General features: G+C 41.6%; 2 protein-coding genes across 2 annotated transcripts; one reads left to right on the top strand and one right to left on the bottom strand.

Annotated features, from left to right (window-relative positions):
* Positions 1–3,381: 3,381 nt before the first annotated feature.
* On the bottom strand, positions 3,382–8,257 carry si:ch211-153b23.3. The gene is made up of 11 exons (XM_012869720.3): positions 8,198–8,257; positions 7,100–7,277; positions 5,516–7,012; positions 5,339–5,431; positions 5,156–5,260; positions 4,950–5,059; positions 4,659–4,850; positions 4,399–4,561; positions 4,115–4,280; positions 3,901–3,995; positions 3,382–3,814 (listed from the first exon to the last, which is right to left on the bottom strand). The coding sequence occupies exons 2-11, from the start codon at positions 7,254–7,256 to the stop codon at positions 3,729–3,731; spliced, it is 2,664 nt and encodes an 887-aa protein (XP_012725174.3). The 5' UTR covers positions 7,257–7,277; positions 8,198–8,257; the 3' UTR covers positions 3,382–3,728.
* A 284-nt stretch (positions 8,258–8,541) lies between these two features.
* On the top strand, positions 8,542–12,048 carry irg1l (immunoresponsive gene 1, like). The gene is made up of 6 exons (XM_012868526.3): positions 8,542–8,627; positions 9,071–9,125; positions 9,212–9,399; positions 9,563–9,655; positions 10,014–10,219; positions 10,703–12,048. The coding sequence occupies exons 1-6, from the start codon at positions 8,610–8,612 to the stop codon at positions 11,625–11,627; spliced, it is 1,485 nt and encodes a 494-aa protein (XP_012723980.2). The 5' UTR covers positions 8,542–8,609; the 3' UTR covers positions 11,628–12,048.
* The last annotated feature ends 209 nt before the right edge of the window (positions 12,049–12,257 follow it).

Genomic DNA, 12,257 nt, shown 5'->3' with positions numbered 1-12,257 from the left:
AGCTCCAAGAAATGAACCCTTTCTCGAACCAGTTGGCTCAAGTGGTTCGATGCCTCATGAGGCTTCATCTAACCATCACTAGTAATTATCGCTGTCTTACCTCTACTTATAAATGAAGTCCATGCGGCGCTCTTTCTGAACAAAAATATCGGTCATTTTCCGGTAAAAGTTCTCTTTATCTTCTTCGGTTTTAAAAGTCTCTCAGAATCAGTGGAGCTCAATGCCAGGGAGGAAAGCCTTCCTTTGTCAGTCCGGTTCCACTGTATAAAAGTAATTTTAGTGCTTTACTTGTTTAGCAAAACTCGCTAATAATACATACATAACTTGCTGTGACTCTACAGTTTTGGATCACGAGCGGTGCTCCTTGAGCGCCCCCTGCCTAGAGGCCAAGGAACTGCCGGCCTCTCCTACAACCAGTTCTTTGCCTTTTATGATCGCGCAGCAGCACGAAAACATGTTACATGCACACAGTTTGATGACCAAAACACAATTCGTAATCCACATATATTAAATTGTGGAAAATCAGTTCATAACTGTTTGAACAATTGAATTTATGATCTAGAGACAGGAAGATGCATTCACAGAATGAAGCCAGCGCAGTTAACATGGGGTTGCGCAATCCCAGGGGAGGCCAAGCTCGCAGCAGCCTCAACGGCTTCGCTATCAAGCGCCACCAAGGATTTACATGAAAAATTACGAAAAGTATGCGATTTTAAAGATAATGTGATCGAAAATGAGGAAATTAGATTAAAAAAAAATACTTATTACAAATGACTGAGTGAATAAAATTTATATTATGTTATTATATATTATATTATATTATGTTATATATATTTTCTTTCGTTCCATGATGACAAGTGAGGCCTGGCCTCACTTGCCTCCCCTGACTGCACGTCACTGCTTTGAAGGACCGTCTTACCCCGGCTTAAGATTTGGCAGTAAAGGAAAAACATTTGATCATAGGCAAACATTAAAATATGCATATTTATTTCATTTGGAATTCCAATTGAGACAGAACTTACATTGCCATTTCATTGTATTCAGTATAAGCTTGACATCCTGGCTCATGGTGATGTAAGAAATTCTGTCTCTCTGAACACATCTTTTAAAGGACTGACTGCCCCTCCTGCTTAGTCCCGGGGGGGGGCAGATCAAAACTGAACAGATCAAAAACTGATCTAAAAGGAACAAATCATAAAAATCTAACAAAAATCAATACGGCTCACCTTAAACCAAAAGCAGACCTGCAGCTCTCAGACTGCAGGTCTGCTGGTGGTTCCTAGAGTCTCTAAAAGTAGAATGGGAGGCAGATCCTTTAGCTATCAGGCTCCTCTCCTGTGGAACCAACTCCCAGTTTTGGTCCGTGAGGCAGACACCCTGTCTACTTTTAAGACTAATCTTAAAACTTTCCTTTTTGACAAAGCTTATAGTTAGAGTGGCTCATGTTATCCTGAGCTACCTCTATAGTTATACTGCTATAGGCTTAGGCTACTGGAGGACATCAGGGCCTATTTTCTCACTCTACTGAGTTCTACTGTTATCCAGTTTTTGCATTGCTTGTCGTCATTTTAGCTTTTAACTTTCTGTTCTCTCTCTTTTATCTTCATAGTAGGTACACCTGGTCTGGCGTTCTGTTAGCTGTGACATCATCCAGGGAAGACAGATCACCCGCTATTACCATCTAATGTAGAACAGATTACTGGATCAATGTTTGCTTCTGTGCTTTTTTGTCTGTCTTGTTGTGTCTCTGGTCTTCTCTAACCCCAAGTCGGTCGAGGCAGATGACATGTTTCATGAAATGAAACTGATTTGAATTGAATTGAATTGAATATTTTGTATTGTGTGTTCCCTGCAATGTGTCATATAACCTTGAGTAAAAATACCTTTATGTCATTGCGATAAAGTAAATACCAAAGATGGGCACAGATACACTGTTTTTATTTAAAAGCTGGGATTATTCCTACTGCTGGCAAAGTAATGCAACATACTAATAGTTACAGTTGTAGTTATCTGATCTAAACAATATTTATGTTGTAATATTGATGGACAGAAGAAAACGTTTTTATTCAATCCAATGTTATTCTTAAATTATTTGAAACATAAGCAGAAGCCAAAGTGCCATACAAATAAAAGCAAAATATACATCTTCTGATTGCACAGAATATTATAATTTTTTTGTCATTGGGCTCTTAATGAATTAGCAAAAGTATAAAAAGAATGTCCCATACTATTTCACAAACAGGCACATTTATTTTTTGTGTGAGCAAGAGAAAAGTACTTGAGCACAGTGCAAGTCAATGCTTCAAGCAGCCACAGAAAACTTAGGATATAAACTTAAATTATAAATATAAATAAAGCTCCACTACAGTGGTAAGCAGCTTTGAAGTGTCTCTTGTACTGAACGATACGCATTTTTGCCTTTTTTGCTCCTCAGGGTAACTCTGGGAAAGTAACAAGTTATGTTAACTGAACAAGTAGTCATTCTCTCAGCTCAAGTAGCCAAAATGCTATGCCACATTGCCATGCAACCCATGAACTGCTGATTTGTTACTGTGTTACCTTTATGAGAGGGACAATGGGGTATTAATTTGATTTCCACTCCATGTCTGTGTTTTGTGCAACTGGAAATAACTCCAAATAGCCAAACTGGTTCACTGTGTAAGCAGAGAGTAAAAGTCTACCAGCCTCACTGGGTGGAAAAAGGCTGACTGACAGCATGTAGCAACAGGTGGGGGAAGGCGACGCTGTACCTAATGCTCTATATTATTACTTTATTAAATAACTTTATTATTTAATGTTTATTAAAAAGACTTTAAACTATGAGATCGAGTGAATATCTTAAATCATGTTTATCTCTTATTCTATAAAGCAGATTGGGAGGCAGAGCTCTTTCAGGTGACCAAAAATTACAGGTGGAAAATGTAAACGTTAAGATAACTCATAAGAAAAACATATGTGCTTTGTAATTTCGTTTCATGTTTGGGCCAATACATTTGCAGCATGTTTTACAAATTAAAAATGCACCACCTTTTTCCCTTGATTTAGCTTAATGCCATCAAATAATTTTGGGGGTCCACCAGAAAATATATTTATATAATAAAAAGCATCAAAACTTTTTTGGCTTTCCCATATTCTAGTCTGTTTATTGAAAAAAAAACAAAGTATTTGTTGGCTTTTATTTATTTATTTATTTATTTGTTCATTTAGGTTTTGCAACACTGCATCAGAACATCCCTCTACACATCCAGGACTTTGCTGTTATTCTGCATCATTTGTAGTACTTTGTACCTGAATGAACACTATAAAACTTGAACTATTCAATATAAACCACGTAACAAGTATTTAAACAGATTTGTTGAACACAAGATTTAGTAAATATTTTATTTACACAGAGTAACTCCATACAACATTGCACAATGCACTTTAACACATAAGTCAGACGAGAACATTGTTTTGCCGCAACCAAAAAGCCACAAGGTGTGCAGAAAGAACATTTTAAAAAGATGAATAAATATCTACAAATTTACAGTTACTACATAAATATATGTTGATATTCTCTCAGATAAACATAACATTTTTTTTTTCCATTTTCAGGCACAAGTAGCTCTGGTGTTTCAGCATCTGCAATTTCAATAACACTTATACAAACAAAGCTTTGGTTTTAAATGTGTGTTTTTTGTGGTGTTGATCCTCACACAAAGCCATGAGGTAGTTCTCTGTAACAAGACTCACAACATTGTGTTTTTCAGCCTGTCAAAGATCTGTTGGACTTTAACCGCAGGGACACAGCCTTCTCTTACAATGGAGATGATACCTGAACAAAAGGTGAGAGTGCCTTCAGTTAGAGTGTGAAGGGTAAAACCAACATGAGAAGGAGTCACCATGATTATTTACACTTACCTTCATCAATCCTCAGACAGTTGACAACAGTTGAAGCAACGACTTCATTTGTGTCCCCGTCGCAGAGGACCCCTTGGATCTTGTGCCCTAATCGACTGTGATTAACAAAAAAACAGCACAAAAGGGAGGATTAACATATATGAATTGAATGTAACAGTTTTATCAACATGTTGCGGTAAAAATGCTTATTAAAGTTCTTTTAAGAGTGTCTTACTTGATGACCATGCTGTGGTGGGTGCTGTCTGGTTCTCCGCTGGGATTGGCTGACGTGATAGCGAGGGGTCCAGTGAAGTCGCATAAGTGGCAGGTCACCGTGTGGTCAGGGACACGGATCATGATGCTGTCCCTGGTGCCAACACGGTCGTAAGCTGCTCCCACTCCTGCAGAAGAGAAGTTAACATTTGAGATTAGGGTTAACTGATTTTTTTTTTTAATCAACTTCTGTCATTAAAACAGGGCAGATTTCAATTGACATGCAAATGACTCCACACGGTTCACCTAGCTGAAACAGCCAGTCTCCTTTGCTGACGATGCAGCTGATGCCTCCTGGATAAACATTCCTCATGAACTCCCACAGCAGAGGGCTAAAGGGAGGCTTGGCTGCCACCAGCTGTTCCACACTAGAAATGCAAATGCAGATAGGCTTCTCTGCTGGTCGGTCCTGGAGGAAGATCATATTTCACAAGATGATGATGGCTTTTATCTGAAATAAGCATGGTGAAAAATTTATATCAACTTATTCTTAAAACATTTCTTACCTTGATGCTGTAGATTCTCTCTATCGCCTGGGGATTTTTGCAGGAGGCAGCCAGAGCGTACACAGTGTCTGTGGGAATACCGCACACTCCTCCCTCATCCAGAAGCCCAGCGATCTTTAAGAGGCCGCTGGTGAGGCGAGAGCTAGCCACCGGACAGGGCAGCTCCTCAGATAGTTCTGATTTCATTTTTTCCTAAAACAAAAGATAATGCAGGGGATATGTTTAATAATTCATGTGTAGCTGAAGGTTTTAAGAGGATTACACATTTTGTCACTGGAGTGATTTGATTACCTTGATGAGTGCAGGCCCCATTGGCAACAGTCTTTGTGAGAAGATGCAGTTTATCAATGAAGCCAAAGTGCCATATATGCATATGATGGAGACCAGTGCAAGCATGGCAACTGTAAGGAAAAAAAGTGTCAAAATGTACATGAAATAAGGTGAAAAGATCCATCCAGACCCATGTATCTTATGGTATGTGGCTTTTGATAACTTACTTTCAAGCTCATATGGCAGCTTGTGTAAGGTGGAGAGAAGGAAGCAGACAAGAACCACCTCCATGAGCGTTGTTAGGAACAGAAGAACCAAGTTTCTATAAGCAGCTGTGAACAGTTAACAAAAATTATTACAATATTCAAAACACAAATATCTACAGCTGAAAATGCACTAATAAAACTTACCAATCAACATAAGGAAAGCATTAATGACCAGGAAGGCGATGGCTCCTGCAGTAAAACCATAATCTGCCTCGGTTGAGAGCTGAAGCTGGTTACCTGGCGAAAAATGGCTTGAGATGAAATTCCTGTGTAAACTGCAACAAATGCTGCCATGCTGCTCATATATTGGCCTTGACATACCTGCAAATCTATACCATGTCCATGTTGCCCAAACAGCCACATAGATGGAGGAGATGACTGAGCCGAAGCGCCCTCCTCCTGTCACTTGCAACCTGCTGACATAGGCCTGGATGATAGCTCCAGAGATCAGGACCCAGGGGATGGTCAGGTGCAGGAGGGAAGGGTTCACACTCATCTGTCTTGAATGTAGAGCTGACAGAGCTGCGACCCCATTTGAGAGATAGAACAGAGCATCTGAGGTCTGATCAGTTGGTGGCAGCACATCCTGATCTCCCTGTTTGGACCTACAACCCAAAGCCCTAGTCAGCTTCTCAGAGGACACTGGCTGGGGTCCAACAGGTATAAGAGATTTCTCTGCAATGGAGTTGATGAGACGGGTGAAGGTGCCATAGATAGAGACTGCAGTGAAGAGAGAACAAGCTACACCAAAGAAGATGTAATAACCCTGCAGGGGGATCTGAGGGACCGTGGAGACTGTGAGCAAGACAAAGAGCAAGTTATGGATCAACTCCAGGACGTCCATGTTCAGGCTCCCCACACAGAGCACCAAAGCTGCCGCCACAAAGAACCAGTCTCCTACCATTGCTTCCCTTCCAGAGACAACTTTACTGTCCTCCACTATTAAAACAGACGCAACAAACTCATCCCAAGCTTGGATCAGCCAATATGTGGCATGGAACCCAAACTTTGTGGTGTGGTAGCAATCTTGGCGCAGATGGGCGTAGTAGCTGGAGAATAGCTGGGCAACTGAGATGATTGATACCCATACAACCCCTAAACCAAAGGATTTCATGTACCCAAAGCTATAGAAAGCAAAGATGAACGGAGCGATGGAGTCGCAGAAGAAGCCCAAAGCCATTGGTTCTGCATATTTTGTGTTCTTCTTCTTCTCCTGGCCTCCACTCTGAGCTTTTCCTGAGTTGGGGGTTCCTAGGAGGAGAACATTAAAGAGTGGGGTCCCAAAACCTTTCAAGGCTAGACGCTGAGTCAGACCTTTGATGAGAAGAGCAGCTGAGCCATAGATGGCAAACATCAAAATGAGCAACTCCAGAACCCCAGACACCACCAGAGCCCAGGAGTCTGCAGCTAAAGCCACTGCCTCAAAGATCAAAGTACCCGTGATGGCTCCAAAAACAAAAGGCATGATGTAGTTGACCGTGGCAGAGCAAAAAGCCAGAATAAAAGATAGGAGGATGTAGGGGACCAGGCCAGCAATGGCTGACTCTTCTATGGAGAGACATAAATAGCACTGTGTGGCATTATTATGAGATGCGTTGCTCATCATATTGTGGGAGGAATTGTTCATGATCTGATCTACTGTTGAGGCCATATTTGGATTTTCAGACAAGGCACCATAGTAGATTCTGGTTGCACCATAACTACCCCAAAGAGCAGCATAGCCAATGAAGGCAGTACCGCTCAAGTGGTCGTATTTGCGGAAGGAGAGCAGTCCAGCCACCAACTGGCATACACCACCTATCAGGATGAGATGTACGCCTGGAAAAAAGGTTGCAAAATAGGGGTTAGATATCTTTCTGGAGCTTTTAAGTCTGTTTTCTTTTGTTATTCTATGTTTAATTTTACCTGCAAGAATGTTCTCTACTCCAACCGGAGCTTTGCCATTGTGAGCTTGACTGAAGTTCTGTAGAAGTACAAGGAATGCACTGATCCCATTCGACAACATGCCTAACACTCCTGGTTCCCCGTAGAAACTGGCAGGAAATCCATCTGATGCTGCCATGTTTCGTTCTGAATCTGAATTCTAAACAAAATACACAACAGATCAGACAATGAGCACTATAAAACCTATCATATTCAGAGCACATAATGCTTCAAATGAAATCTAAATGTTTCAGTAATCAAAGCACACGGTAGGTATACACCTTCCGTTTTATGTCTTCTAGGAATACTTTAAAGATAAAGTGTCCTGTTGTCCTGAAGCCTTTCTTGTCTTATCTGTGAAATCACACAAGACTCGCTGGTCCTGCTCTGTCATGAGTGGGCAGAGCTATTGTTGTAGTGTGACACATAAGATAAAATAAAAAATAGTCTGCATTCATATTTCCTGTGCTGATCTCTGAATAGCAGCTATTTTTTTTCAGCACCCACCACTGCATGGCCATCAAGTAAGACACTCTTAAAAAAGCAGCTATTTACTCTTGAGCAAAATATATTTTTCAAAGACATCTAACCCCAAAACTGGGATTGCTTTAATTTTCTTATTGCATCACGATTGTTACACTTTAATCAACTAAATCTGTGTTAGATATCAGATTATTTCATGTTGTGGAGTATTATTCAAATCCCTGGTAATAATTAAAATTGTTTTGGAATAGTCCAACCACAGCCTTGACTTTAATCTGCTAGAAAATATGTGGAAGGAGCTAAACAGTAGGGTGATGGAAAGAACACCTTCCAACCTCAAAGAGTTAGAGAATGGTATAAAAGAGCATGGCATGATTTATTAAAATATAAATAAAAACAGAAGTTTTTGTTTATTTGACACTCTTTTATATTGCTTTATTAAATTTGAGAGAAACCTGTCTAATTTCCTAACAGAGGCCAACTTTTTGGTCAAATGAAAATAACTTTAAATGTTAATCTACCAATGGTATGAATAATTCTAGGCTTAGGGATACCAAATACCAAAAGTAGCAAAAAAGCAAGTAAGTGACGCCTTACCTGCCGATGTCCCTCGGAGAGATCAAGTGTTGATATTGTGATGCAGCAGGGATGTAAGTTTTTATACAAAGCCATGGCAGTGTGTAGGAGGAGTTAATGTGCTCCACCACATCATTACCATGCTGGGAGCTGTGACATCATACTTCACACTTCCTCCCTCCTCCTTGAGGTTGTTAAGGATGTCTGTTGTCACAATGGGGCAACGATGACTCCCGTGGAAATACTTCATTTTGATTCAAACAAGGTGGTCAGAGATACATACCTGCCCTGCCCAGTCCGGTTTTTTCAGGTCATTGTGTGACTATATAAGGTGGGTTGGTTTACAACCAGAGAAGCAGCAGCATCCTTCAGAGAAAATCTGCTGGAAGCAAGGACAGGAAGAAAGTTTTTGTGACAGAAACAAGTTAAAGCCATGCTCTCAGTGCTACAGGTAAGAATGATGCTGTTTCTACATTTGTGAGTTAGCAACAATATACTTTTTAAGTTTCTGATTATGGTCATTAACCTATGGAAAGAGCAGTTAAACTTAATTTAAGAACATGTTTCTCTTTTTCAGCCATAACTCCCAAATTGTTTAGTCAAAAAAATGTTTGTGACTCTTTATTGAGAGTAAATAGTCAGAAAGAGTTAACAGGAGTTTTAGATAAGGGCTGAGATTTGTGCTGGTAAACCACACCTGTAACAGCACTTACAGCTCTTGGAGAAGGAAGGATTTGATATTCATTAAAGTGATCAAGTGGAGTCCTCTTTGAGTCACACAGAGACAAATAAATAAACTGCAGTGGTGTCCTCTTACAGTATCAGCCTTGAAATGTTAAACCCCTTCTGTTTAATGAGTAATTCAGCACAAATGCATTTCCATTTTTCCTGCAGAAAACCATTCGGCCGGTTCAGGCTGCCAGAAGGGTGCACCAGTCTGCAGTGCAAGGTAAGAGATTCTGCAGATTTTCTCATTTTCCAATAGAAAATAGAAAAAAAAAATTGTTTACCTTACCATCCTCTCCCTTACTCTAGTCCTGAAGCACCCGGCTCCTGAGGACACAGTCACTGCCAGCTTTGGGAGGTTCGTCAGTGAAATCCAGCCCCAGCATTTGTCTCCTGTTGTGCTCCAGCGCAGCAAAAGGATGGTGTTGGACAGCATCGGGGTCGGTCTCATTGGAAGCACAACAGACGTGTTTGAACTGGCCTTGCAGCACTGTCAGGTAAATCAAAGTCTATGAACAACTTGCAAGTCTTGGTGAGCCATATATTTAGAAGCGCTGATTCAGGAGGGACTCAGTGTGGGGAATGATTATCAATAACTCACTGGTTATTTAAATCACAGATCGTGTAATACACTTCCCTTTGTGTCCAATGACCTTGCAGCACATGTACGCTCCTGATTACATCAGCTCTGTGTACGGCCGAAGAGACGTCAGGCTTTCCCCAACACTGGCTGCTTTTGTCAATGGAGTGGCGGTGAGTGTGAATAACTGGAAAAGTGTTGTTCTCAGGTACTGGAACTGCTTTACCTCAGCTGTTCCTACAGTCTGGCCCCTCAAACCACAGGCTTAGTTTACACAAATAAAAACAAGTCAGCTGGCCCTAAAAATTTCCGTCAGTAGGGCTACATGTCCTTCCAGAGAAGCCAGGTGAGCATCGAGCTTGTTTCTTCTTAAAACAGTTTAAGTGATTTTCTATATTAAACACCTGGCGAAGACAAAAAGGCCCTTTAGTATGACTGTAAACAGGTAACATGAGTCAGCTGAGCTGTACACTGCTTTTAGTTTCACTCTGATTTATCAGCATGTGGTGATTAAAGTCTTAATGCTTCCAGACTCACTCCATGGACTTTGATGACACCTGGCATCCAGCCACTCATCCATCAGGAGCCGTTCTTCCTGCTGTGTTAGCTCTCAGTGACATGATGCCAGCCAGCAGGAAACCCAGCGGCCTGGACTTCTTACTGGCGTTTAATGTCGGCATCGAGATCCAGGGCCGCCTGATGAGATTCTCCAACGAGGCCTGCAACATTCCTAAAAGGTCAGTTCTCAGAGTTGGATTCAAGTTAGGCCAAGATAAAAAACTCATTCAGCACAGAGCTCGTTATGTGTATCTTATTCTGCTTGGATCCACATGAGGTTGTAGATATTGTGCTGATCTCAGCGCTGCGGTGTACAAATTGCCATTGAGGTGCAATAAGCACTGTTTAAGTGTTAGTGAGCTCTAAATGGAGCAGAGTGTTGATCTCATGTACAGCAGTGGCTCTGTAGGACTAGCACGCTGAGCCAAGTGTCGGAAAAAGAACTAGTGTTTTGCAAACTCAAGTGACGTGACACCCTCCCCTTGTTTTTCTGAGAAATTACTAAAAAGTCAAACAAACAAAAAAAACTTCAATGTTAGCTGGAGATCTGTTTGCTTTCTGTTAAAATGCTGCTTCTAACACACCTGATAAAACATATTTATTCTATCACCAGCATGAATGGTTCTTTACTAAAGTACCTCTCTCTCTCTGTCCTTTGTCAGGTTTCATCCTCCCACTGTGGTTGGTCCTATGGGAAGCGCAGCAGCCTGTGCTCGCCTTTTGTCTCTGGATCCCTCTCAGTGCAGTCATGCCTTGGCTATAGCTGCTTCCCTGGCCGGAGCGCCGATGGCTAACGCTGCCACTCAGTCTAAACCCCTTCACATCGGCAACGCCTCACGTCTGGGGCTTGAAGCTGCCCTGCTGGCCTCCAGAGGCCTAGAGGCCAGTCCTCTGGTCTTGGATGCAGTTGCAGGAGTGGCAGGCTTTAATGCTTTTTATGAAGACTATGTACCACAACCTTTAGATTCCCCCCATGACGGCCATGCATTCCTGTTAGAGGAGCAGGACATGGGCTTCAAGCGCTTCCCTGCCCATCTGGGGATGCACTGGGTGGCCGATGCTGCGGCTTCTGTCCACAAGCTTCTTGTGGGAGCTGGTCCTGGAAAGGTCTCCCCACACCAAGTCCAGGACATTTTGCTCAGAGTCCCCCTGTCTAAATACATCAACAGGCCTTTCCCTGAATCCGAGCATGAGGCTCGCCACTCCTTCCAGTTTAACGCCTGCAGCGCTCTCCTGGATGGCGAGGTGACCGTGAAGTCCTTCACCCCAGCTGCCATGAGTCGACCTGAGCTGCACGCTCTGCTGAGCCGCGTTCGGCTGGAGCATCCCCACGACAACCCTGCTAACTTCAACCTGATGTACGGAGAGGTCCAGGTGATGCTTGTAGGAGGAGACACTGTGAATGGACGTTGTGATACCTTCTACGGTCACTGGCGCAACCCTCTGACCAACCAGAGTCTGAGGAAGAAGTTCAGGAACAACGCCGAGGCGGTGCTTCCATCAGCGAAGGTCGAGCGGCTGATTGAGGCAGTGGACGACCTGGACAGACTTGAGGACTGCAAGGACCTGCTCTCACAGCTGCAATGAAGATTTGCAAACACTACAAAACAACAGAACTCAGCTATTTAGCAAAATGAGATCAGTTGCATTCTGAACTATATATTTATACTGAAAACATTTAAGTGTTTATTCTATCGGAGAGGAAAGACATTATAATACTTGTTGGTACGTCAGATTATATTTCTTTAATTTACACTGGGAAACTATCTAGTCTATAAGAAATCTATAATGTGAATGAAGAAATGTGATAAAACAAATGGAGGGAAATGGACTGGCTTTAAACTGGTGGTGTTTAAATATTCGTGTCATACAGTGCATTTATTTAATAATTGTATATATTGTGTTGCTAAATCTGTTGTTTCCTGAAAGACTTGTTTAATTTAACCCCTTCAATATTGTATTAGATAAATGTAGCATATTTGTTTGTGTTTTCATTCTAATAAACTTGCAGAATTCCTAAAATTCCTGTTCAGATGCATAATTTTCCAGTGAAAAATGAATCAATCAAGAATCTTTAGTCATCGTGCGTTACCATAATGAAATTTTTGATGAGATTCAGAATGCAGTTTGCACATAACACACAGACATACCAAGACATAATCGAATGCCGTCTTCTTCAGTGCTTTATTCTTTGTTAAATGATGCATCATTATATTA

Source organism: Fundulus heteroclitus, chromosome 23 (genome assembly GCF_011125445.2).
Source record: "Fundulus heteroclitus isolate FHET01 chromosome 23, MU-UCD_Fhet_4.1, whole genome shotgun sequence".
Lineage (NCBI taxonomy): Eukaryota > Metazoa > Chordata > Actinopteri > Cyprinodontiformes > Fundulidae > Fundulus > Fundulus heteroclitus.
This window is presented reverse-complemented; position numbering and strand designations above follow the sequence as displayed.